Here is a 23,556-nt window from a genome sequence, read left to right as displayed (position 1 = left end):
CTCAATCAACAAAAGATTAAGCCGAGGTTCAAAGAAGGGCTACAGACCCAGAGAACAGAACTAGGGTGTAAGACATGATCTAGCAGGAGTTCTGGTCCCTGTGCTGCTGTTCCTTGTGTGTCATACTTCCACAGTGACCGCTGAATCCATCAATCTGTTCCACTCACAATTTCACAATTCATCTCTTAGGAGGTTGAATCATCTCGGACCAGGCTAGATGGGGCGATCATGGTTAATCACATTGGGCTGCCCCAAGGTTGGCCAGAGGCGATGTTCATCATCAGGCACATCGATCTCAGCCCGCCCTGTCAGTTTCATTTTCCTTGTGAAGCAGTTCAGCTTCCTCCCCTCCCCTCTTGGCTGCCATCTTCGGAGCTGAGCTCTGTGGTGTGGTCTCTGGGCTTCCTGTTCCAGGTGACTTCGCCATCTTTTCAGAGACTTGGGGCATTTACCACTGGACACAAAAGTTGTAGGATATGAAGATGGTGGCCTGAGAATCCAACTTTGTGAACAAGGTTCATCCAAATCACAATGTCACAACTTTGGCACCATTGGTACTCTTGGTTGCCAATAGTTCTGTGCATTGGAAGATTAGCAGCAAACTGAGGCTCCAATTCATAGAACACTGGACAACCGTGACACAAAAATGTCTCTAGAAATTGCTTCATCGCCCTCTTCAACCCAAGCTGAGAAAAACACTGATTAGATGAACTATCCCAGTCATTCCCTGGAAGCAGAGAGACTAACTAGTTTTACATGCCCAGGAGGTGTGGAGTCCTAATGTTTGTAAACTAAGTCCTATTCCAGGATCCCAAAAGTATCGATCATTAAAAGAAATCTACAAGGAGAGTTCGGGAACACATTCACAGACCTCCTTGTAGCCATTGCCTTTCACAACAAACAGGACTCTGGGGAAGACTGGATTCTTTTCACTGTGTAGCCTTCGTATCGTTTAATGAACTGGCTTTACAGAGAAAAACAGTAATAGTATCTGAAATGATAGGAAAATGTTCAGAATGTAAGTTTTAAAAAGTATTTAGAATGGTATGTACAGATGACCCCGAAAAATAAACGTATGTGGAAAAAAAGATTTGTTTTGGCCAGGCAGTGAGGGAGCACACCTTTAATCCCAGCACTCGGGAGGCAGAAGCGGGCAGATCTCTGAGTTCAAGGCCAGCCCAGTCTACAGTGCAAACTCCAGGACAGCCAGGGCTACACAAAGAAACCCTGTCTCAAAAACAAAACAAAACAAAAAAGACTTGTTTTGTGAGGTTTGGAGTGATATAAAAGGGTGACCTGGGTGATTTTCTTGACAGAATAAAGTGGAAAATGTAGAATGCGTACCTTAGGTGACCCAAGGAATAAATTTAGATTTTACATAATTATGATTTTAATTTTAATCTTTATTCCTTGCTTTCTTTCAGTGGTAGGCTGCATTTCAGTGGTAGGCTGCATGCATGCGGGACAAGTACTGTACTGCTTCCCCCCCCCTCCAGCCCTCCCCCCCTTACTATCCTCCCCCAGCCCTTTCCACTTATTTCTGTGGACATTCTTCTCTTTGGCAAGTGGCACTGGTTATTTTCCTTTGGAATTATTTTTTAATTATTAATTTTTGCAGCAGTGTTGTGTTGTGTTGGGTTGCACCTAAGGCCTAGTGCAGGCTAGGCAAGCTGCATCCCTAGCCGTTTTTGTTTTTATTTTTGAACATTTTATGGTGTGTGTGTGTGTGTGTGTGTGTGTGTGTGTGTGTGTGTGTCTGTCTGTCTGTCTGTCTAGGGAAGCACGTGTGCCATGATGTACACGTAAAGATCAGAGGACAACTTGCAGGACTCAGATCTCTCCTTCCACTCTGAGGGGACTGGGGTGGTTGTCAGGCTTGGTGGTGAACACTTTGGCTAAATCTTTACCTGCTGAGTCATCTTGCCAGTCCCGTTTCCTCCCTTCCTTCCTTCCTTCCGTCCGTCCTTCCTTCCTTCCTTCCTTCCTTCCTTCCTTCCTTCCTTCCTTCCTTCCTTCCTTCTTTCCTTCCTTCCTTCCTTTCTTTCTTATATTTATTTATTTATTTATTATGTATAGAGCATGTGTGCCTACAGGCCAGAAGAGGGCACTGGATCTCATTACAGATGGTTGTGAGCCACCATGTGGTGGCTGGGAATTGAACTCAGGACCTCTGGAAGAGCAGTCAGTGCTCTTAATCTCTGAGCCATCTCTCCAGCCCCCCATTTCCTTTCTTAAATGTTTTCAAAGCGAGTCACTTTAAAGAAAAGTTAAGTCACTAACGGGGCGGGTGGTATGAGGGTGTGGAGCACGTGACAGGATTGCTGGGCACGTTTTACAAGGCTCCCATACAGGGGTTTGCTCTTTTCTTTCAGATGAATTCTGCTACACCTCCACTCCAGGTCCTGGGACCTACATACAAAACTGTCCCCTCTGCCTACCACATTCTTATCCAAGATTCCCACCTTACTGGATCTTTCTCTTTATTCAACTCAAAAATGACCTCCTTCTGGCCAACTACTGTTTTTCCCTTTGTGACGCTGGGGACCACACACAGTGTCACACATTCTAAGCACACACTCCACCACTGAGCTACACTCTCACCTTTGGCCTTGTTAAAGTGACCCCCTTCAGAATGACCTCCACTGCTTCCTCCATGTTTCCCTCTTAGTGTGATCTCTCCAACCAGCCTTTCTCATCCCACTGTTTCCTCCACTGGCCTGAGAGCCCTTCACCAGCAAGGACTTTGCCCCCAGGTGCCGTTGAACCCACAGACCCTAAGCCAAGGCCACTGGACCACAGTGGGAACTGCAGACTTTGTTGATTAAAATTGTTCTCTAGTAAAGCCTGGCTTGGTGCATGCCTTTAATTCCAGCACTAGGAAGGTAGAGGCAGGAGAATCTCTTCGAGTTCCAGGCTAAGGCTATATGGTGAGATCTTGTCTTAAAAACAAAACAAAACAAAAAAGCGTTCTACATTGGGATGTCTCCACTCCAGTTCTCTATCAGCTTGTGCCAGCAGCCAAGGGCAGAGAGGAGAGAGGAAGGCGGGAGACAAGGGAGGCTGAGGGAGTCCATGGTTCAGCATCAAACACATTTATTTCACTTTTATTGAGTATACAAGAACAGAGAGCACACGCATACAGCACGGAGCACTGGTGGGGGAGGCGTGGGGACAAGAGGGGGGTAAAAAGGAACAGGACAGCATTGCAGTTGGTTGGTAAGGTGCTTTTGAAAAAAAATATATATTTAGAGTGATGTTGCTCATGCAGTCTCAGGCCAGTCTTGGTATGTGCTTGCAGGATTCAAAAACGGAAACAGGTCCTGGCACTTCCTGTACCCTCACATGGAAAAGATCCACAGAAAGCAAAGGCAGGGAAAATAAAGGGGCGCGAGACGCGGAGCGGGGCAAAGGCTCAGGGTGCAACTAGTTGGCCCTGCTCGGTTAGTTAAGTGGGATGGAGTAGCCCATGCCACCTGGTGAGTTAGGAGCTGCATCTAAATGCTCACCCAGAACTCTGACTGCTCTCTGAAGTGTTTCCCACTGGGTTACCTGGCCTCCTGGATAGAGAGGTGCCACAGCAAAGATGAGACACACACATACAAAGCAAAGAGAAAAAAAACAGGTTGAAGACACACAAGACAAGGTCCTTATTCTCTATGGAGTGGAGGCTGAGGAGGAAACAGTGCCCTAGATTTTAGCTTTGCAGGTCCCCTCCTCCCTGGGCAGGGTGCTGACCACCTCTCGGGGGGGGGGGTGGGGGGGGAAGGTCAGAACATGCATGGAGTGAGTATCTCCTCAAATTCTAACATCCCACAAGCTAAGCTGGGTCATTTCATCCTTGCCCCGTAGCCCACATTGAGGGCAGGTACAACCCCGGGAACAAAGATCCTCCTTCTGAGGTATGTGTGTCCAGTGTGTGCAGGCCCTGGAGTCCCTGCAGAGGCAGGGGAGGCCTGAGCCCGATTCCAAGGGGATAGAGCCGTTCCTGCCCTTGGCTCAGAAGCAGCAGGAGCTTGCATGTTGGAAAGGGTGGGCGGGAGGTTCTGTGGCTTCTCCATCAAGAATGGACAAAGACCCCGGAGCAGAGAAAATGCTCTGTCACACTGGGGTGTAGTGGGCCTACCAGCCTGCACCAGGGACATATGGCTATCTCTGCTCTCTGAGAGCCTGGTGCTACTTCTCAACTGCCACAGAGAGAAAAGCATTCTAGCTTCTTGCCCTGCGTCAGGCCAGCACCTGAAAGTAGGTAAGGTGTACATCATGGGAGTAACTAATAAGCAGGCCAGGAGGGCACATCCAACCGGGCCCTTTGAGGGACAAGCCGATGGAGAGAGTGGAGAAGTGTTCTGACATGAGCCAGCTATGGTTAAGGACAGGCTTGTCCAGTGGCTCCCCAGTGCCCCACCCCCTTTAACGCGTCTCCTTCCACCTTGAAAACAGAGCCTGGCACAAGCAGGCAACTCATAAACATTTGCTGAATAAATACACCAACCGCCTTAGCAGGACCAGGGAGTGAAAACGGGATTGCTGTAGGACACTGTCGCTCAGAGAGGGACCCTGCTGGTGGCAAGTAGGCCAGAAGCCTGCATATGCCAGCGCGCAATGCCACACTTGTGGTGGGCGCTCTCCAGAGGCTCCTGTCATCTCAAGGCCGTTTCCGAGCTTGGATACCGACTGACAGAAGCCTTGCAAGCCAGGGTCTAAGGCAGAAGGAGCCAGTGGGCAACACTTCCTCATACCTGCTACTGTTCTGGGATAGGGGAGGCCTTTGGAAATGCAGTATGGGCCTATCCTGGCCTTCCCTGTGTTCCTGGCCTCTTTATCATGGCTACTTGAGCTCAGGAAGAAGAGAATGAGTCATAGGATGGAAGAGGCAGGGCGGGAAGACTGGCTGGGCATTTCAGAAAACCAGGTAAGAAGAGTCGCTGCTTTATACCTCAGCCAGGGCACCACCTCCCTTAGGAGAAGGGGCTGACTGTGACGAGGCGTGAAGAGCGGGGTAAGACATGGCGGAATACAAACCAAAACAGACCCTGGTAAGAGTACAACAGAAAGAGAGGACTGAAAACCAAGGCAAGCCCCTGGAGGTAGGACTGACCTATGACCTCAGCAGCAGGGTCCTGAGCACAGACCAGGCCCCGGACGGCTACTGCTGGGGGAGAAGGCATCTCGGCCTGGCATGTTCGGGACTACATCTGTGCTGCTTCCTTCCGGCTGAACCCTCACCTCTCCACGGAGGGCCCCCCAGTCTCCCCACCAATCACCCAGTTACAAACACCACACACAGTTTCACTACACTGAATCTGTCAGCCCTACTGGGAGCCGGCCACACCCAGAGTCCAGTGTCCTTGGCTGGGCCAGTTTGGCAAGATCTAGGAACCTTGGGATACATCACAGTCAGGTAATTATAACTTGAAAATGTCAGCTGCATACTTACCAGCACAGTTTATTTTAATATTTGTTTCCTGTTACATGTAATATACATAACTTAAAATCACAGTCATACAATCTCCTACGAGCTGCACCTCCGTCATGAGAAACTGGAAACATACAACGTCTACTTCCCTTCCCATGGCTTCCTGTTGCTCTTGCAGTCTCTTTTTTCTGCCATTGAGAGTCATCTGCAGTGGCCCTCACAGGACCAGGACACAGAAGAGGAGGGGAGAGAGGCAGGAGGGAGCTGAGACAGAAAATGGAGACAAGATGAGCAGGAGTCAAGGGTGAAGCGGGAGGCAGAACAGAGAGGATTTCACAGCCCAGGGTCAAGACCCAGAAGATAACAACTGAGTGGTCCTGCCCTCCCCCTCCGAGGGGGAGACTTCCATTCTTCCTTTCTTGGAAAACAGTTGACTGCATGTCTTGCTGCTCTGACTTCTCCTGCTTGGCTACGTGATCTTATTTTTTCTTCTTCTTCTTCCTTTGCATCAGAAGGAGCAACAGAGGCTGGAGAACAAATGGGGTGCCCGCCCATCCTGGAGTGTGTGCAGCCGGGGCTCACGGGGACATCTACAATCATCATGGTCTGCTTTTGTAGTTTGGCAGGAGAAAGGGGTGGGGGAGAGGGACATTATGATTGTTACATATTTTCCTGGAAAAACAAAAAAATCCACCAATTCGATTTGTCTGCAAAGGAAATGAAGGTTGTTGCAGATGTTGGCTGTCGCCGTCGGCTGCCCGCTCCGCCAGCCCAGCAGCCGCGCACGGACGCGGTGTTTCCTGTATATATATCTATATCTATATATATCTATATATATATATGCTTTCCCTTCCCAGTCTCTCATCAGTGACAGTACGTCGCGGCTGGGATGTTGGTGGTGTCGGAGAATCCAGAATGAAGGCCCCTTCTTAATGGTTCTCTGGCTTGGGTTGGACCAGACACGCCAGCATCTCTTCACGGAGGTCAGGATTCCTGGGTGCCAGAGGCAGGGGAATGGGATGGTGGGAACAAAGGAAGGAAGAGAAGGGAAATTAGTTACTTTAGCCACTCGCCTCTAAACACACGGCAAGCAGTTCTTCCAGCTACCCTTTGGCCTGCATCATGGCCCAGAGGGCAAGAGTGACTTATCCAAGGCCACACAGCTTACTTCTGACAGCTAAGGACCGACCTTAGCAAACGCACCTAACTCTGGAGTCCATGTGTGCTTGGTCCGGAGGAGGCAATGCCTTGTACTTTGGTCTCAAAGTCTTTGAAATGGTCCTTCACTGTGGAGATGCTGCAGTCACCATCGTTTTACTTTTCTCCCTTGCTCTTCTCAGTTCTGTGGCTGCTTCCCCTGGCTGCGGGTCCTCTATCCCCCACGGACCTGCTGTGGCCCGCAGATTAAATGCCAGACAGCAGCGCTTAAGGAAAAACCAGGGTCTGGATCCCAACTAAGGGCTACCTATAGAACTCAGCGTTTAAGAGTATGAACTCGGCAGTCACACTTCTCGGGTTCAAATCCCACCCCCTAGCCTGTCCGCTCTGTAACTGTGGGCGAGTGTCTCAACCCCTCCAAACCTCCATCTGTTTCTCTATAAAATAGGACCTGCCTTACACAGGTAGAGAGGGCACCACAAAGGGGCCTAACATATCGGAATGCTAAACAAATAAATGTCTTGTTGCTCTACTTGCTCCACCACAGCCCCCGCCCCACTTCCCCAACAGCAAGGGCTACCATTTAGTACCTTCACTACTGGCAACTACTCAAAACCATTTTGTGCATGGAATAGCATTCCTGACTTTTGTCACTCACATAGGATCAAGTATAATCAAAGTGTCGTAAAAGAGTCCTTCTTAGGTCATTTGACTGAGAGGAAAACTGATGCCCGGAAGGCTGATGGTTTTGCAAGCTGGTGGTAGGATGTAGGTGAGACCATAAGGTTTCTATTTTGAAACAGGTCAATCCCTTCCCCGACATAGGTAAATGTGGGAAGATGAGGAAGCTGGAGGCAGCCAGGTGAGTGCTGTTCTCGTTCTCTCTCTCTGTCTCTCTGTCTCTGTCTCTCTGTCTCTGTCTCTGTCTCTGTCTCTGTCTCTCTCTCTCTCTCTCTCTCTCTCTCTCTCTCTCTCTGTCTCTCTCCCTCTTCGAAACAGGGTTTCTCTGTGTAGTTTTGGTGCCTGTCCTGGATCCCGCTCTGTAGACCAGGCTGGCCTCAAACTCACAGAGATCTGCCTGGCTCCGCCTCCTGAGTGCTGAGATTAAAGGCATACACCACCGCGGCCCAGTGAGTGCTGTTCTCTTGCTGGCAGTGTTTGGGAGATCTTCTCTGAGGGGGATGGGCCAGGGGGACCTAAACGATACTGTACATAACAAGTCATTCTTCTTGATTTAGGACAGCCATTGATAGCCTACCATAACTAACAGTACTGACTGGCTTGCCTGTTATGGAATGCTTACTGTGTGCCAGGCACTATGGTAATTACCATACATGTACGAGCTCTATGAGACAGAGACCGTGGGAAGTCAGTGTGGTGAGGAACACGGGTGGCTTGGGAGTCTTGACACATTAGGTTTGCCTCTAATCAGTTCATTGCGTCCCCAGCACCATAGCTACGGGCAAGGCAGTTAAGGTCTCTGAGCATCTGTTTCCTCACTTGTAAAACGAATGAGCAGACAGTATGAAGCCTGGTGCCTGGCATAGCGGAAGCACCCCGTGAATTAGAGCAACGACTACTATCAGGATTGCCAGTACCCGTTAGCTGATAAGAAAACACGGATGCCAGGGTTAAATAGTGTGTTACAGTCACAGAACTGGTGAGCGGAAGACCTGAACTTGGGTGTGATCGTGCCTGCCTGGAATCCCAGCTCTTAGGAAGGCCAGGAAGGAAGACATTGAGATCAAGGGCAGCCTGGGCTATACAGCAAAACAGATCTCCAAAAAAGGGTAGGGAGGGAAAAAAAAGAGGAGGGCTTGAGATTTGAATTCAGGGCTGTAGGACTTTGGGGCTCTTCTTTGGGGTACCAAGATGCATCTATCCATTAAGCCAGTATTTTTCAAGCACCTTAGGAAGCAGGGTTTTATTTGTTTTTGTTTAATTCAGAAAAGACCTCTCCCCAGGGTTAGTGGGAGTGACTCCACTAAGAGTCTGGGATGGCTCCTACTTGGCAATATTTTCTGGCAAAGCGTGTGGAAAGAGAAGGCCACTTCTGGCTCTCCAGGCCAACACAAAACGGGTCTTTACAGAATGATCTAGAAGAGAAAACTGGGGTACACCATGGTGCTTGGGGACAATGGCATTAAACAAAGAAATGCCTCAGCTCTTCACTTGGCAAAGGATGAAACCGAGTCCCCGTAATGGGAGAAACTGGCCCACTGGTCAGCAGAATGGCTACAGAGCTAGGCCTCTGGAATCCCCCAGGACGGAGCTCTTAGCATCATGGCTCCTACATCCGGCTACACAGGGACTTCACGAGGACCAGTGTAAATAAATAGTAATTCTTGCGCAGTAGAGGTTCCAGATCAGACTGTCACAAGGCTCTTTTCTGCGGCAGCTTCCCCAGGGGATGTCATCGACTCTGCGCTAACATGACAAGTGACCTATCCTCCACCACTGGGGGAGAGGAATAATCAAATGACTGAAGACACTGGGGTGACAACAGTTTACATGGAAGTCTGAGAAAAGGTGACAAGAATGTTTACCATGGCCAACTTCCTCTCCTTCTAGGTCAGAACACACAACGGAAATAGAATGTGAGCTTCGTGCAGGATTTACTTCTCTAGAAAATAGTTTTCTAGATATCATTATTAAAATTCTTAGATATTTCAGCTAGGCAATGACAGCACACACCTTTAATTCCAGCACTCAGGAGGCAGAGGCAGGCTAGCCTGGTCTACAGAGCGAGATTCAGGACAGCCAGGGTTACACAGAGAAACCTTGTCTCAAAAAAAAAAAACCAAAAAATAAACAAACAAAAACCTTAGATATTTCTAGTTTTCAAAACTTTTTTTAGGTAAATAGAAAATGTTAATTTTCAAATCTTTTTTTTTTTTTTAAGATTTATTTATTTATTATGTGTACAGTATGCCTGCAGGCCAGAAGAGGGCACCAGATCTCATTACAGATGGTTGTGAGCCACCCTGTGGTTGCTGGGAATTGAACTCAGGACCTCTGGAAGGGCAGCCAGTGCTCTTAACCTCTGAGCCATCTCTCCAGCCCTAATTTTCAAATCTTAAATTCTTAGTGTGTGTATGTGTGTGTGCATGTGCGTGCACATCTGTGTGTGAGGTGCACATGAATGCATGTGCGTGTTTAAATTGGAGGTCACCTTCAGGTGCTGTGGTTTATCTGTCTACATTGGTTTCTGTCTGTCTGTCTGTCTGTCTGTCTGTCTGTGTGAGGCGGGGTCTCTCCGCAGCCGGGAGCTCACCAAGGCTGAACAGCTGGCCAGCAAGCCCCAGGCACCTGCCTGTCTCTGCCTCCCTCCCCAGCACTGGGATCACAAGTTCAAATTCTGGGGCTCAAACTCGGGTCCTACAATTGCATGGCAAACACTTTACAGACTGAGATATCTTCCCAACACTTAAATTTTAACTTAATAAAAAGCAAACATGTATGGTGGTTTGAATAGCAATGGCCCTCATAGGCTCATATATTTGAATGTTTAGTCACCAGGGAGTGGAACTATTTGAAGATATTATAAGGATTAGGAAGTGTGGATTTGTTGGAGTCGTTGTGGCCTTGCTGGAGGAAGTGTGTCCCTAGCGGTGGGCTTTGAGGTTTCAAAGCCCACGCTGGGCCCAGATCCCGCGCCCCCTCTGCCTGCTACCTGTGGATCAGGATGTAGCTCTCAACTACTTCTCCAGCACCATGTCTGCATGCTGCCATGCTTCCCACCATGATAATGGACTAAATCCCTGAAACTGTAAGCAAGCCCCACTTAAATGTTTTCTTTTGTAAGAGTTGCCTTGATCATGGCATCTCTCCACAGCAACAGAACAGTGACTCAGACACAAGTGAAATTCATTTTAATAATATATCTGGGGACCTGGACTGTAGTAGAATACTTGCTAGTATGTGCCAAGTTCTAGGGATTGCTCTCCATTGCCTTAGGAAACAAACGGCTCTAGGAATGCAGCTCAGTCAGTAGAAGGCCTGCTCAGTGCACAGCAAATCCCTTGGTTTCCAGCACAGCATAAAACCGGGAGTGGTGGTGCCTGTAATCTCAACCCTAGAGACAGACAGGCAGGAGGATTCGGAGTTCAAAGTCATCCTTGGCTATAAAGTCAATTCAGGGGCCACCGATGCCATGTGAGACCCTGCCTCCAACAAAAACAAAACGAAGCAAAACCCCTACCGATCATATTACTTAACTCAATACATTTACTTAATTTATTACTTAACCCTTCTCATTCAATAAGTATCAAAATTACTCAGTTGACTTTCTCTTCATACTAAATCTTCAAAACCCTACACGCATTTACCCTTAAAGCACATCTCATCTTGGATGAGCCATTTCAAGCACTCAATAGCCACATGTGGCAGTGATTGTCATATCGGGCCACACAGGAGAAACACTGCCACCACCACAGACGTTCTTTCAGATGAGACGGGTCTAGACCCTGCGTCAGCATCCTTCCAAACGGCAGGAAAACGCTCCAGCACTTTTCCCTCTAAGAAGTCGGAACTCAAAGGAAAAGAAGAATTCTTGTACAGCTCTAGAAAACATACACTGATTTAAGAAAAGGGCCAAGAGGTGAATGACCAGGTGCTATTTGTGGGGCCTTGGAGGTGGCCGTTTCCCATTGTAGTATAATATATGGGCTGTACACAGTGCACAGACCCAAGAACGATAAGAGCTTGACTTTTCTTGATCGGGGGAGGGTAGGTGGTGCTGAGGATGGAACCCGGTGCCTCACTCATGCTACACATCTGCTCCATTGTTAGGCTAAAACCCCAGCCATAAAAACCTTATCTATGTGTATCTCCATGTAGTCCACCCAGTTGGAAACATCCCCTAGAAAATTTCCTTGTGGCTCTTCACTGGCACATTCTAGAGGTAGCACTATTCTAATTTATGCCCAATGGATACAAATTTTGCCTGCTACTCACTTCTAGTGAATGCAGTCACACATAGGTACTTCCTATGTTTGTGAAATTTTGGTCTTCTGATAAAATTCAGCAAGCTTCCAGAGAGGCAGAAGAATCCTCCCCAGTGTAGGCTGTGAGAAGCCCAATAGGTCCCAGCACTGTATTATCTGAGACCTTGATGGCCTTCAATGAAACAGAAAGCTATTGGGGTCCCCAGGAGCCTGGGCCTGGAGGCCTGAGAAGTCTTGGGTTTGTAAACAGATGGGATCAATGGTTCTAGGCATCACATTCCCTCAGCAGCATCTCATGACCCTGATGGAGACAGACTCGGGGATGCGAATATGGTACCCAGATTGGCCGGGACTCCATCTACAATACATCAGTCCCGTCGATCCTCAGCACCTTCCCTTGCCACTTGTGGACTGGCTTTGCTAGTCTTGGGATCTGAAACTCTAAAGAAACCAAGACAGCATCTTCTCTTGCTCCTTCCTTTGGTCTGAAGCAGGGCCATCGCCTGTCTCCTTGGAGCCATAAGCCAGGTAGGTGAGGGTCACAGCTGCACTATCAATCACATCACCTGGGCTCTCAAAGGAAATGACTCTCCAAGAACTTTTTTTTTTTTTGTCCAGAGACAGAGATTCTCGGTGTAGCCCTGGATGTTCTGGAACTCACTCTGTAGACCAGGCTGGCCTTGAACTCAGAGGTCTGCCTGCCTCTGCCTCTTGAGTGCTGGGCTTAAAGGTGTGTCCCACTACATCCAGCTATAATTTATTTACTTATTTATTTTTATTTTATTTTTCAGATTTTTCGAGACAGGGTTTCTCTGTTGTAGCCTTGGCTATCCTGGACCTCGATCTGTAGACCAAGCTGGACTCAAACTCATAGAGATCCGCCTGCTTCTGCCTCCTGGGTGCTGGGATTAAAGGCGTGCACCACCACTGTCCAGCTCCTAAGACTCTTTTTACAGCTTTCTCCTCCCTCCCACACTGCTGAACCCTAGAACCTTACCTGTGGCTTCTTGTCCCTCTCCTCCGGGGATGGGTCTGTTTCTCTGTAGACAACAGCTTTGGTTACCAGCATGTCTGGATGCTGCAGTTTGGCTTCCTTGATGGCCAAAGCCAGGGCCTGGTGGGCAGAAGAGCACAGTGAGGCACACAGAACCGTGGCTAGGACAGAAACTGAACACAAGCCACCAGTGCACAGCTGGGGAAACTGAGGCCCAGGAGGGGCCAAGGTAAACAGAGGATGAGACTAGAGTTTGAATCTTCCGCCCCCACTTCAATGCCCCTTCTTGAGGGTCAGCAAGGGGTGGACGCCTTTTCTGCCCGGAAGGGTAGCCACCCCTAGGTCACCATAATGGGAGGGCCTGGGAATGCTGTTCCCTAGCCCCATACCTGGTCTTGATCGACATCTTCATCCCCGGTAATGATGATTCGCTTCTCGATCCTTGTCTCAGAAAACCCTCCCTTCACAGTCTGTGGAGAGAGGAGGAGAGGGCGGGGGAGAGAAAGGCGAGGTCCCTCTTAGGTCTGCTGTGACGGACCTACACACCTCAGCCTCAGTCAACCGACCACACCGAGAGCTGGGAGTTCACCTTTTCCCCCGCCCTCCTCAGCATTCTCCTTTTCTAGCTGGAGGACTGGAGACAGTAGGTCCTGCCAGCTGTCATCACTCCCTGGCTACCAAACTGTCCCAATGATGTCCCCCACACTCAGCTTGGATGCCGCTCCTTGGTTGGCAGGGTCCCAAGGCATCCTGTCCCGGCCCTCCCCAAACACCGACTCTGTATCTCTCATGGTTTGGGGCCTCTGCGTGGTGCTGACCTCTGTGCACATGGCCTTGCTCACGTCTCCAGGCTTCAGGCCCTGGAGAGTGGGGCTTGTAGTTTGGTCCCCTCTGTACCCCTCCTCACTCAGCACCTTTCCAAATCTGACCTGGCAGTGCTGAATGTAAACCTGTTGAATGAACACATGAATGAAATGTGAATGGTGACAAGGTTCGGCCTTAAATGACCTGGAACGATCTTACAAAGATACTTGACTGCCGCTCTTGTTTTCTCAAGGAGTGGGGCTTGGAAGTAGAGGATGGGCAGGGCCTAACTGTTTGGCATGTTCCAGGAGGATGTGACAGAGGGTAATCCTAGCTGAAGGTAGGCAAGGGTGAAGAGACGGGGCCCCTGAGTGGTGAGGTACAGATGAGCTCTTTCTGAGCCATACACTTGGGGGCGGGGGGGGGGGGGGGGGTGCCGTGTGAGACGTTCCCATAAAACCAGCAGAGAAACCGATACTGCTCGCTCAGGTTTTTTGAGAGGTTGCTTCCTGGGAAATTTAACAAGGTGCCAAAGGTACAAAGTGGCAGGCAGGGCCTCCCGTAGTGTGGACAACGGAAAAGTGTTAGCAGCCAGACTTTCCCTTCGGTGGGTCAGCTGGACCTTCAACTCAACCTCCCAGGCTCAGCCTGGTTCCTCAGGCCTCCAGCCATGGCTGGGCCTCTCCTGTTTTCCCCGGTCACTCAGCTGTGGACTTGCTGCGGCCTCCCTCTCAGCCTTTCTTAATCCCTTGACTGTCACAGTGGATACCCCCTAGGAGTGCATGCCTCCTCCTCCTGCATGTCCTCTTCTGTCCCCAACTCCGCCCTGGCCCGGGCCCTCACGCCCAGGCTAAGGCCTCCTTCCTCTGCTTCCCTTTCTTTGCTTTGCTGGGGATCAAATCCAGCGCTTTGTGCACATCAGACAGCCCCAGCCACTGGGCTTCACCCCCAGTTCCAGCGAACCTCTTTTCACCGACTCACTACCTAAGTGAAATTTCCTTGTGCCTAACTCATCTGCCCCCATTCTGCTCTTCCCTGCCCCGAGCGCACCCTGACTTCCCAGTCCCCTATCTACACACTGCTACCTGGTTTCCCACAAACACACCTCACTTGGGTCTCCTCCAGCAGTCTGAGTCCGGAAGGTGGATGCTCACTTAGCATTTGCTTAACAGAGGTCAACACCCGGTGTCTCCGCCCCTCCTCCTAGCTGAGCTGCTGTATCCTTGGGGCTCTACCCCCAGGGCGGGGTGGGCACTCTGCAGCTAGCCCCAGGACCCCACTCCAACTCTATTCTCTTCTCTCTGTTTTTGGGTGGGTGGGCGGGCAGGAAGAGCAGTACCATGATCGACAAGGACTAAATCCTTGCTAGGTAAAGACTATACCACTGAGAAATAGCTCCAGCCCTCTTTACTTTTTATCTGAAACAGGATTCCACTAAGTTGCCCAGGCTGGCCTGCACTTTGAGCCCCACATCAGCTTTCTAAGCAGCTGGGATTAGAGGCCTGGTAAAACGGCAACTTTTTCCAAATGACACTTCCTGACTTTGGGGAGCTTCCAGCACATCACCCTTCTAAATTTGCCTGGCTCCCAAGGCCTGTAAGATGCAAACATCGTTGTTCACAATTCCTCTGGAGGAGAACATCTGACCCCACAGACTAGCTGCCAATGCTGCATGCAAGGCCTACTCCCAGACAGGGCAATGCACTCCAGACTGGTGAAGGTCCCCTCTGTGTGCCTTAGAGAACGAGGAGCCAAGGGTCAGCGTGGCAATGACCTTCCCACCTACGGCCCGCTGAGCCCGGGAGCCTGCTGCTACTCACTTTGGTGACATGGGTGGTGGTGGAGGTTGAGAGAGTTTCCGCAGTGGCGCCGTAGGTGCTGGTGAGGACATCTTTCCCGATGATCTGCAGAATATAACCACCCCCACCCCGGGGGTCAGGTCAGGGCACTAGGCTCTGAAGGGGCAGGCGGGGCTGGGGAAACGTTCCCAGGGATAAGTAGGGGCCCCATGAAGGTGAAGCGTGGAAGCCAGGATGCTTTGAAACATTCATCCTTATACAATACCACCAAATCTTTCCAATTCTAGACCTAGAACATCCCCAAACCCAGGGATCTTTAACTCTTAGAACTTGAAATCTCTAAGGCCCAGAGTCCTAACAACAACCTAGAATGGAAGAATCCTAGAAGAATGACCAGATGCATCCAGGAAGCAGACAGAGCCCTCTAGGCCCTCACCCTGTCCCAGGCAGGAACATGCTCTCTCTGGACTAGACATTAACAAACAGAACGAAAGCACCAGAAAAGACCTCTTGGTGACAGACTCGGGGTCACTGGTGGGGCAACCATCAACAGAGCCTGGCCTAGAACCTGAGCCTCTGGACTCCTAGTTCCCTGCTCTTCCTGCTCTACAAGCTGATGCAGCAGTGTGCGCATGCGTGTGCGTGTGCGTGTGCGTGTGCGTGTGCGTGTGTGTGTGTGTGTGTGTGTGTGCGCGCGCGCGCTTGTGCACACGCGTGCTCAGGTGTCCTGTTTACCTCCAGCCCTGATGCCAATGCTTTGGTTACATGGGGGGAGGTACTGATGGGCACTTTGGGGAGCCTGTGGACATCTTCAATGGCCCTGAGCCCCTCACAGCCCTTGCTGTGGCCGTACGCCCGCATGCTCATCTTCGAGTCCCCTAGCCTGAGCTGGTCCTGCCTACTTACCGGTGAAAGAGAACGGATTTCCGTGGCCACCGTCTGTGGGCCTGGGATCATGGCAGCTGCCCCCTTCCCGGACTTGAGACTGTTCTCCTGGGGAGACAATAGTGCTCAGATGGCCAGGTCTCAGGTCAGTAGGCCGCCAGGATAGCCAGGGCATGTGACCATGTGGTTATCATCCCCACAGGGTTGAGAAGCCACAGAGAAGCAGAGAGCCGAGGCATTCATTCACCCCCCACTTGCTCAAGCCCACACACACTGGCATGCTTGCTCACATACTCACTCAACAAACATTTACTGGATCTCTGCTAGGGATGCCAAGGTGAACAAGATATGGTACTGCTCTCTGGAAACACTACAAGGAGTTGGGTCACCCAGGCTCTTGTCCTGGAACTGCTGTGCACCTGAGGCGGCGTGAGTTCCTCCTTACTGTCTGTGAATAAGGACCTTTGCCTATTCCCACGGAGCCCTTATGCGGAGAATATAGGGAAAAGGGCACTGTAAACCAAAAGCTGTTGGTGAATGCAGGAGTGCAAGTGGATGAACATGTAATTACTTCCCAGTACCTGCTAGGCACTGGGCCTTCTGCTAGGCATGCACATGCGTGAGACTCATTCAACCTTTGCAAAAGCTGAAGGCAATCCTCGGTGGCAGTCCTACTCTGCAGAGGACACACAGGTGGCTTGTTCAAGTCCTGCAGCAAGACAGTGGCGGAACCCGAAGTGACCTCCGAGCTGGGCAGCCTCCAAGGCTGCTAGTGCTTGTGGTCGAAACGACCACTCTACCCTTGGGGACTGCCACCATTGTGCCAGCTCCCCTGGTCTTATCTATCTGGATTCTAACTGCTAGATCTCCCTGGAATTGTCACTGGACCTGGTGTCCTCTATCTGGCCAAGGGACACTAAGGCTCTGTCTGCTGTCTCTCACTTCTACACAGTCTCCAGCTCAGCTTTGCTATGTAGTGTCTCAGGTAAATGGACCCCAGTCTTGGTCTGTGCATGGCAAGGACCTGGACCACTGTCTTCCTGCCACAGCACTGGGGGGAGGACTGCGCCTCTGCCACACCTGCTCCTGCCTTGACTGTCGGTGACCAGTTCACTTGGCACACCCTCCTGAGGCACATTCCCTGTAATATCTTGGGTCCCAGACAATAGAGGCCACTTCTAGGTGTGTTTTCTCGCTCTGGCTTGGGGAACAGCCACCAGTCACTCAGACTACGCACCTTTCTTTTTTTCTTTCTTTTTCTGGAGACAGGGTTTCTCTGTGTAGCTTTGGAGCCTGTCCTGGAACTCTGTAGACCAGGCTAGCCTCGAACTCAAAGAGATCCGACTGCCCCTGCCTCCCAAGTGCTAGGATTAAAGGCGTGCACCACCACCTCCCAGCCACACACAGTTTCTTATTCACTGTCTTCCCTCTCGTCCTGAGGCCAGCCTCCAAGGCTCACCTCCATGTTGGTAGTGAAAACAGAAGCCAGTAAACGAGACACAAGTTGTTCAGAATCTCGGTGCTTCCCCCAACCCCCGCCCTGGTTGTATCCATAGCCAGGCCCATCTCCCAACTCGAGGAAGCAGTTCCTCTCCCTGGGCAAGGCAACACCCCTGTCTCTCCTCAGCCCCCCCACCCCATCCACCCTCAGATACCCAGGGAATTCTACTGCCTCTCTGACGCCACATCCTACCCATAGCCCAGATCTTTCTCGAACCCTAAATCTTCAAAACCAATTGTCTCCTGAGCCTTTCCCTGGAAACACCCCATGGATGCCTCACACTGGCCAGATCTGCAGTAGAACTGGTTGCTTGAACATAACGTACAAGCATCACACTCCTCTCATACTACTCCGAGGAGCATCATCTGGAGGGCTGTGAACACAGACTGCAAGGCTTTGGAGCAGGGTTGCGGGAATGGACCTTTGCTGCTGGTACCTGGGATCACACTGTAAGAACCACTGGCCAGTAAACACTGTCCCCAGTGACCACATGCCGCCCTTTCCTGCTCTAGGATCTCGAATCCCTACCTCTGCTGTATTTACCTTCTTGAACCCTGGCAGTGCCCCAGCTAGCCCTCAGACAGGTTCCCACCTTCTCTTTCTGGCCTCATGTGGGCCCCAGGGCTGGAGATGCTGTCTCCTCCAGAGATGCATTCACAGTGCCTGGCACAGTACTTCACACATCGTGGGTGTTCAATAAATATTTATTAAAGGAAGGAAGGAGGCAGGTAGGAGGAAGGCAAGGAGGGAGGAAGGAATCTTTGTTCCAGGCCACACTCCACACAAGCCGATAACCTAACCGACACACGCAGCTGATGATGCTCCTGCTCGAAAAATGCCATTCCCCTGTCGTCTCCAGGACAAAGTTTAAACCATCCTCCACGGTACTGGAAACACTTAAGCTCTGGATCAGCCCTTCTTTGCAGCCCTCCCCGACCTTCCCTTCCTCTCCTTGTACACACCTATCAGCTTCCTGCCCTCACACCGGCTCTCCACAGCTGGATGCCTTCTCCTGTGACCATAACTCAATCCATCCTTCACTCACAGCTCTCCTGTCCCTGCCTAGGTGACACCTGCCCCAGATCCTCCTAGCAGAGGCGCCACTCATGGCTTCATCCCAGTGGCCCCTAGGGTAACATTGTCGCACTGTTCCATGGGGGCAGGAGAGAGCAGCAGCAGCTGACATCTGGAGGCGCTCGGGCCAGGCTGTGCTTGGGGGCTTTGCCCAGGGCACTTGCTCACGCTCACAGGAACCCTTCAAGGCGTGTGCTGTGTGGCTCCTGTCCCACTTTACAGAAGTGGGAATGAGGGGTCAGAGAGGTGCGGGTGACTTGCCCAAGGTCATCCAGCCAGGAAGTGAGAGGGTTGGGCCCTGCTCATCACTGTGTGCCCACGACCTACATACGTGACAGGCACTGTGATGAGAGCTGAACAAACTAATCCTGGTCGGCGGTGGGGCCCCCCCGCAGCGCTGGGTCCCCCGTGCTAGGCAGACAGTAGAGACTCATCAATGTTTTCGGAACAAATGAATGGATGAATGGATGAATGAGGAAATGAATGAAGTTACTGTCTACTCACCATAAAGACAAGTCTAAATTTAGCCTACAAGTATCTCTATGCCTCAGAGTAAGTCTGGAGAGAAAGGACTGACTGACGAGGGAAACGTGCGCCCTCTGGTGACTGGTTTGGGTTTACTGAGTCTAGAGTCTGTTTACTTAAAACCCACCTGCTGATGACTCCGACTTAATGAAATTATCTTCTCAGGTAGAGGTCAGAGGTCAGACAAGGGAAGTCATTCAAAAACAACCCTCAGTAGCTCAAGAACTATCTGGATCAGACATTGCTACATTCTGTAGCCCCAGGCCCATGAAGCTGATGTTCACACAGGTCAGGACAGGGGCAGAGCAGAGCGGCTGACAATGAATTGAGACTCCTGGTGTCAGAATGCCTGCAGCTAACCTGGTAGATATGAGTCACGTGACCTTGGGGTCGTCCCTTTATCCCCCTGAACTTGTAACGGATGTGGAAGAAAGAACAGCGGCTAACCCTAGTTCATAACCCGCAGGTCACGTTTCTCGGGAGACTGCCTGTCACCACAACCTGGGGGCAGAATGCGCTCTGTCCTATTTTGGTGTTAAGGGGGCCCTAGAGTAGTGATTCTCAACCTGTGGGTCTCAACCCCCACAAGGGCCACTTATTAGATATTCTGCATATCAGATATTTATATTACAATTCATAACAGTAAAAAGATTACAGCTACAAAGTAGCCATAAAATAATGTTATGGTTGGGGTCACCACAACATGAGGAACTGCATTAAAGGGCTGCAGCGTTAGGGAGGTTGGGAACCTCTGCTCTAGAGTCTCATAAGAACCTCGCTCTTTACAGGCGAGGACACTTGAGGTCAAGGACTTTTCTTTACTGGTCAGACAGCAAATAAAGAGCAAGATCTGCAAGGGCCCTTAAAAGGTGGCCAAAACACCCGTTTCCAACCCAGGTTCACTGCTGCCATCTACTGGTCACAGTGAGAAAGTGGTCTGAGACACAAGAAACTGGCGGTGGCTGGTTTGGGTTTGCCGGCAGGAGAACGCAGTGGGGTGGGGGTTTTCAGGCTGACTGCCTACCTGCAGGTAAGATCTACCTGGTATCGCGAGATTCCTGCATGTCAAGAATCAGGCCCCTCTACTCCTGAGATGGCCCAGATAACTGAGACTCAGGGACCCCACACCCCACATTATTCAATTTGGAAAAAACAAAGACCGACAGTATATATAACAGCAGCTAAGGTAGCAGACAACAGGAATCTGGTGATCTGTCTTACCACCGTGAGGGTGGCTGAGGACTTCCTGAAAGAGCTGCCATGTTCTGGCTGCTGGGGGAGAGTGGGGGATGGGTCAGGGAGGAGCCTCCTGGTCCCACTTACCATGGTGGTGGAGATGGTCTCTGTGGTGATGCAGGGGGGAGTCGTCATGAAGTCCTTCCCCACTGGGGCACTACCGTCAACCTGCGAGGCAGAGGAGGAGGCATTAGAGATGACAGGACTGCACGCACCCGCAGCATCTGTCACCTGTCTCGTAGCATTCCCGGTCACAAAGTGACAGGCTTCGTGACAGGCCTGCACTGGGGGTGGCCACAGAGTATTGTGGAGGGGCCTCAGACTCTTCGAAACTTCATTTCCACCGTTCGAATGGACAGAGGAAGAGGAACCACATGCAAGTTGACAAATTCTTCCCAGTCCTTGGTTTAGCAATCCACGGAAGTTACCCTTTGATGTCATGATGGTTAGTTTTATGTCAACTCAACACAAACTAGAGTCATTTGAGGAAAGGGACTCTCAATTAGGAAGATGCCGCCACAAGACTGGCTTACAGGCAAGTCCTGCCAGGCATTCTCTTGACTCATGATTGGTGTGAGAGGACCCAGCTCACTGGAGGTGGTACCATCCTTGGGCCTGGATGGTATAAGAAAGCAGGCTGAAGCTGGGTGGTGGTGGTGGTGGCGGCGGCGGCGGCGGCGGCGGCGGCGGCGGCGGCGGCGGCGGCGGCGGCGGCGGCGGCGGCGCACACCTTTAATCTCAGCACTCAGGAGACAGAGGCAGGTGGATCTCTGTGAGTTCAAAGTTAGCCTGGTTCTATAGAGCTAGTTCCAAGACAGCCAGGATTACACAGAGAAACCCTGTCTTGAAAAACCAAAACAAAACCAAGAAAGTAAACTGAGCAAGCCAGGAGGAGCAACCAGTAAGCAGCACTCCTCCATGGCCTCTGTTTCAGCTCCTGCCTCCAGGTTCCTGCCTTGACTTCCCTCAGTGACGTATCATGACCTGAGAGTTGTAAACTGAAATAAACCCTTTCCTCCCCAAGGTGCTTTTGGTCATGGTGTTTTATCACTACGACAGAAATTGGTACTTTCAAAGGTTCGCCAAGAAATATGAACAAGAAAACTTTACCACAGCACTGGATACAGGGAAAGATAAAACCCACCACAGAGTCCAGTGCTGGGAGACGGAAACACGAATTAGGACATGCTTCCTAGGAAACAGGAATTAGGACATGCTTCCTAAGTGGACTCAGAATGTTGGGCACAGGGCTGGGGACCAGGCACAGCTGGGAGAGTGCTTGCTTAGCATGCATGAAGCTTGGGTTCAATTCCCAGCCCCCATGAAAAAGACCTGGGTGTGGTGGTGTAACCTGTAACTCCAGAACAGGGAGGTAGAAGCAGGAGGATCAGAAGTTCAAGGTCATCCTCAGCTGCACAGTAAGTGTGAGGCCAGCCTGGACTACCTGGCAGGGACCCTGTCTCATGAGGAGAGAAAGAGAGACAGAGACAAGGAGAGACAGAGACCGACGGATAGATGGAGTGGCAGAGAGAGACAGAGACACAGAGAGACAGAGACCGACGGATAGATGGAGTGGCAGAGAGGGATAGAGACACAGAGAGGTGCAAATGAGTAAGTTCTAGACTACTTGAGAGCAAAAAGGTACAGTGTAAAGTCAATGGTCACCTTTACCTGATAATTTTAAGTATAAACAGATGTAAACATCTGTGTTAGCATATGCCTATTTTTTCCCCAGGAGACTGAATAAGAATAGTGTCATCCAGTCTTTTGACTTTTTTTTTTTGGACATTGTTTTGATGACAAAAGCTGCCAAGTTATGGGATTTGGGGTCATTTTTGTTTTTTTTGTTTTTGTTTTTTTTTATACTTTCCATTTTAAAAAAGTTACTAAAACAAAGCAAGTCAGGGAAGACAAGTGGATTGTCCAAGGTGACCTAGCTCATGATTCTTTTGTGGCACTAAACATCTGCATAGCTCTCACTTAGCATGCTGTAACAGTGGGGAAAATTCTGGAAATGACATCTGTTGGTGTTACTATGTGTCGTGTTTCAGGTTGTCTGTGCTGGAGGTGGGACCCAGGGTAAGGCTCTGCCATTGGCCAATCAATCTGCTCAGCCCTCATCACCGCTGAGACAAAGACTGGTCACCAGGAGAAGGGACTGAGTATTATAGTCCGTCTGGGCAAGAAAAACCCAGGGCACTCTCTCAGACCTAGAAATCTTCAGATCTGAAGCCCCACAGAGAACACACGGGAAGTATGTGCTGTGTGCTGTGTCTGGGCCGGCCAGCTTTCCCAGGATGCAGGCGAGCTTCGGCTCACTAACACACTCTTTAGTCATCTGACCTTGGTTTGTTCATCTTGCCGATCTAATGTGGAACCTCCATGCATAAGAAATGACCCAGGTGAGCTGTTCTGACCAGTGATTGAGATTTCTCTCTCCCCCAAGCTGCCCTGGGGAAGAACCTCTCCACACCTGATAAGCCACCTGAAAGCCGTGGTCCCAATCCACCAGCCATGAATGCTGAACACTCCCAGGAGAAAGGAGGCAGGATCGCCCCCATTTACAGATGGGGACACTGGCCTCTAAGAAGCATGGTCTTTCTCCACTGTTCCCACCTCAGACCTCAGGGAGGATGAGGGAAGACAAATGTTGACCAAAGGGCTCAGTGAGGACCTTCCCTCAGATGCCCAACCCCTGGGTCAGGCTACAGTGGGGTGCAGGTTACCTGGGTGCTGTCCGCAGCGGAGACTCTGCTCTGCAGCATGGCCTCTGGCTCGATCTTCTTTCTGATTGCCAGACTGCTGACAGTCATGGTTTCTGCTTTCACGGACTACGAGGACACAAAAGGGACACTTCAAAACTCAAGCCAACCGGGATGCAGGAGGAGCCAAGTCCACTTCCAGCATGGTTCAGCCTGACCCTGTGCCCCAGGGGCTACACGTCTTTTTGAGGCCATACTAAAAGGATGGCTGGACTCTCCGCTCAGAGTTTTCCTTACACACATGTTGACTCCGCCTTTCGGCCATATCATGTGAACTGCCGTTCAAAGCAAGAACCACACACATGGAAATTCCCAGGGGCCAAGTAGCAGATGGACAGGTGAGGAGGCTAGCTGGCCGAGAGAAATGGGAAGCATGTGGGATTCTGAAGGGTTGCCTTTTTATAATGGCCTCTGTTTTGTTTATTTATTTATATAAGGAAATGTAATGTGGTTTTA

The 23,556-nt window shown here is 50.5% G+C and overlaps 1 protein-coding gene across 28 annotated transcripts in view; it reads right to left on the bottom strand.

Moving 5' to 3' along the window:
* Nucleotides 1-3,076: 3,076 nt before the first annotated feature.
* Nucleotides 3,077-23,556, bottom strand: part of Epb41l1 (erythrocyte membrane protein band 4.1 like 1) — a 159,693-nt gene continuing 139,213 nt past the window's right edge. For 12 of the 28 annotated variants that reach the window (XM_076571024.1, XM_076571023.1, XM_076571022.1 and 9 more), the window contains 8 exons: nucleotides 23,065-23,169; nucleotides 20,426-20,506; nucleotides 16,024-16,110; nucleotides 15,139-15,222; nucleotides 13,333-13,464; nucleotides 12,904-12,984; nucleotides 12,518-12,634; nucleotides 3,077-6,409 (listed from right to left, as the gene is read on the bottom strand). In XM_076571024.1, coding sequence (XP_076427139.1) covers nucleotides 6,401-6,409; nucleotides 12,518-12,634; nucleotides 12,904-12,984; nucleotides 13,333-13,464; nucleotides 15,139-15,222; nucleotides 16,024-16,110; nucleotides 20,426-20,506; nucleotides 23,065-23,169 — 696 coding nt within the window. In that variant the 3' untranslated portion in view covers nucleotides 3,077-6,400. The remainder of the gene's footprint in view (nucleotides 6,410-12,517; nucleotides 12,635-12,903; nucleotides 12,985-13,332; nucleotides 13,465-15,138; nucleotides 15,223-16,023; nucleotides 16,111-20,425; nucleotides 20,507-23,064; nucleotides 23,170-23,556) is intronic. The other 16 variants (XM_076571037.1, XM_076571035.1, XM_076571028.1 and 13 more) reach the window with 2 other exon arrangements.

Source organism: Peromyscus maniculatus, chromosome 4 (genome assembly GCF_049852395.1).
Source record: "Peromyscus maniculatus bairdii isolate BWxNUB_F1_BW_parent chromosome 4, HU_Pman_BW_mat_3.1, whole genome shotgun sequence".
Classification (NCBI taxonomy): Eukaryota; Metazoa; Chordata; class Mammalia; order Rodentia; family Cricetidae; genus Peromyscus; species Peromyscus maniculatus.
Note: the sequence above shows the minus strand (reverse complement) of the source record. Positions and strands in the feature narration are given on the sequence as shown.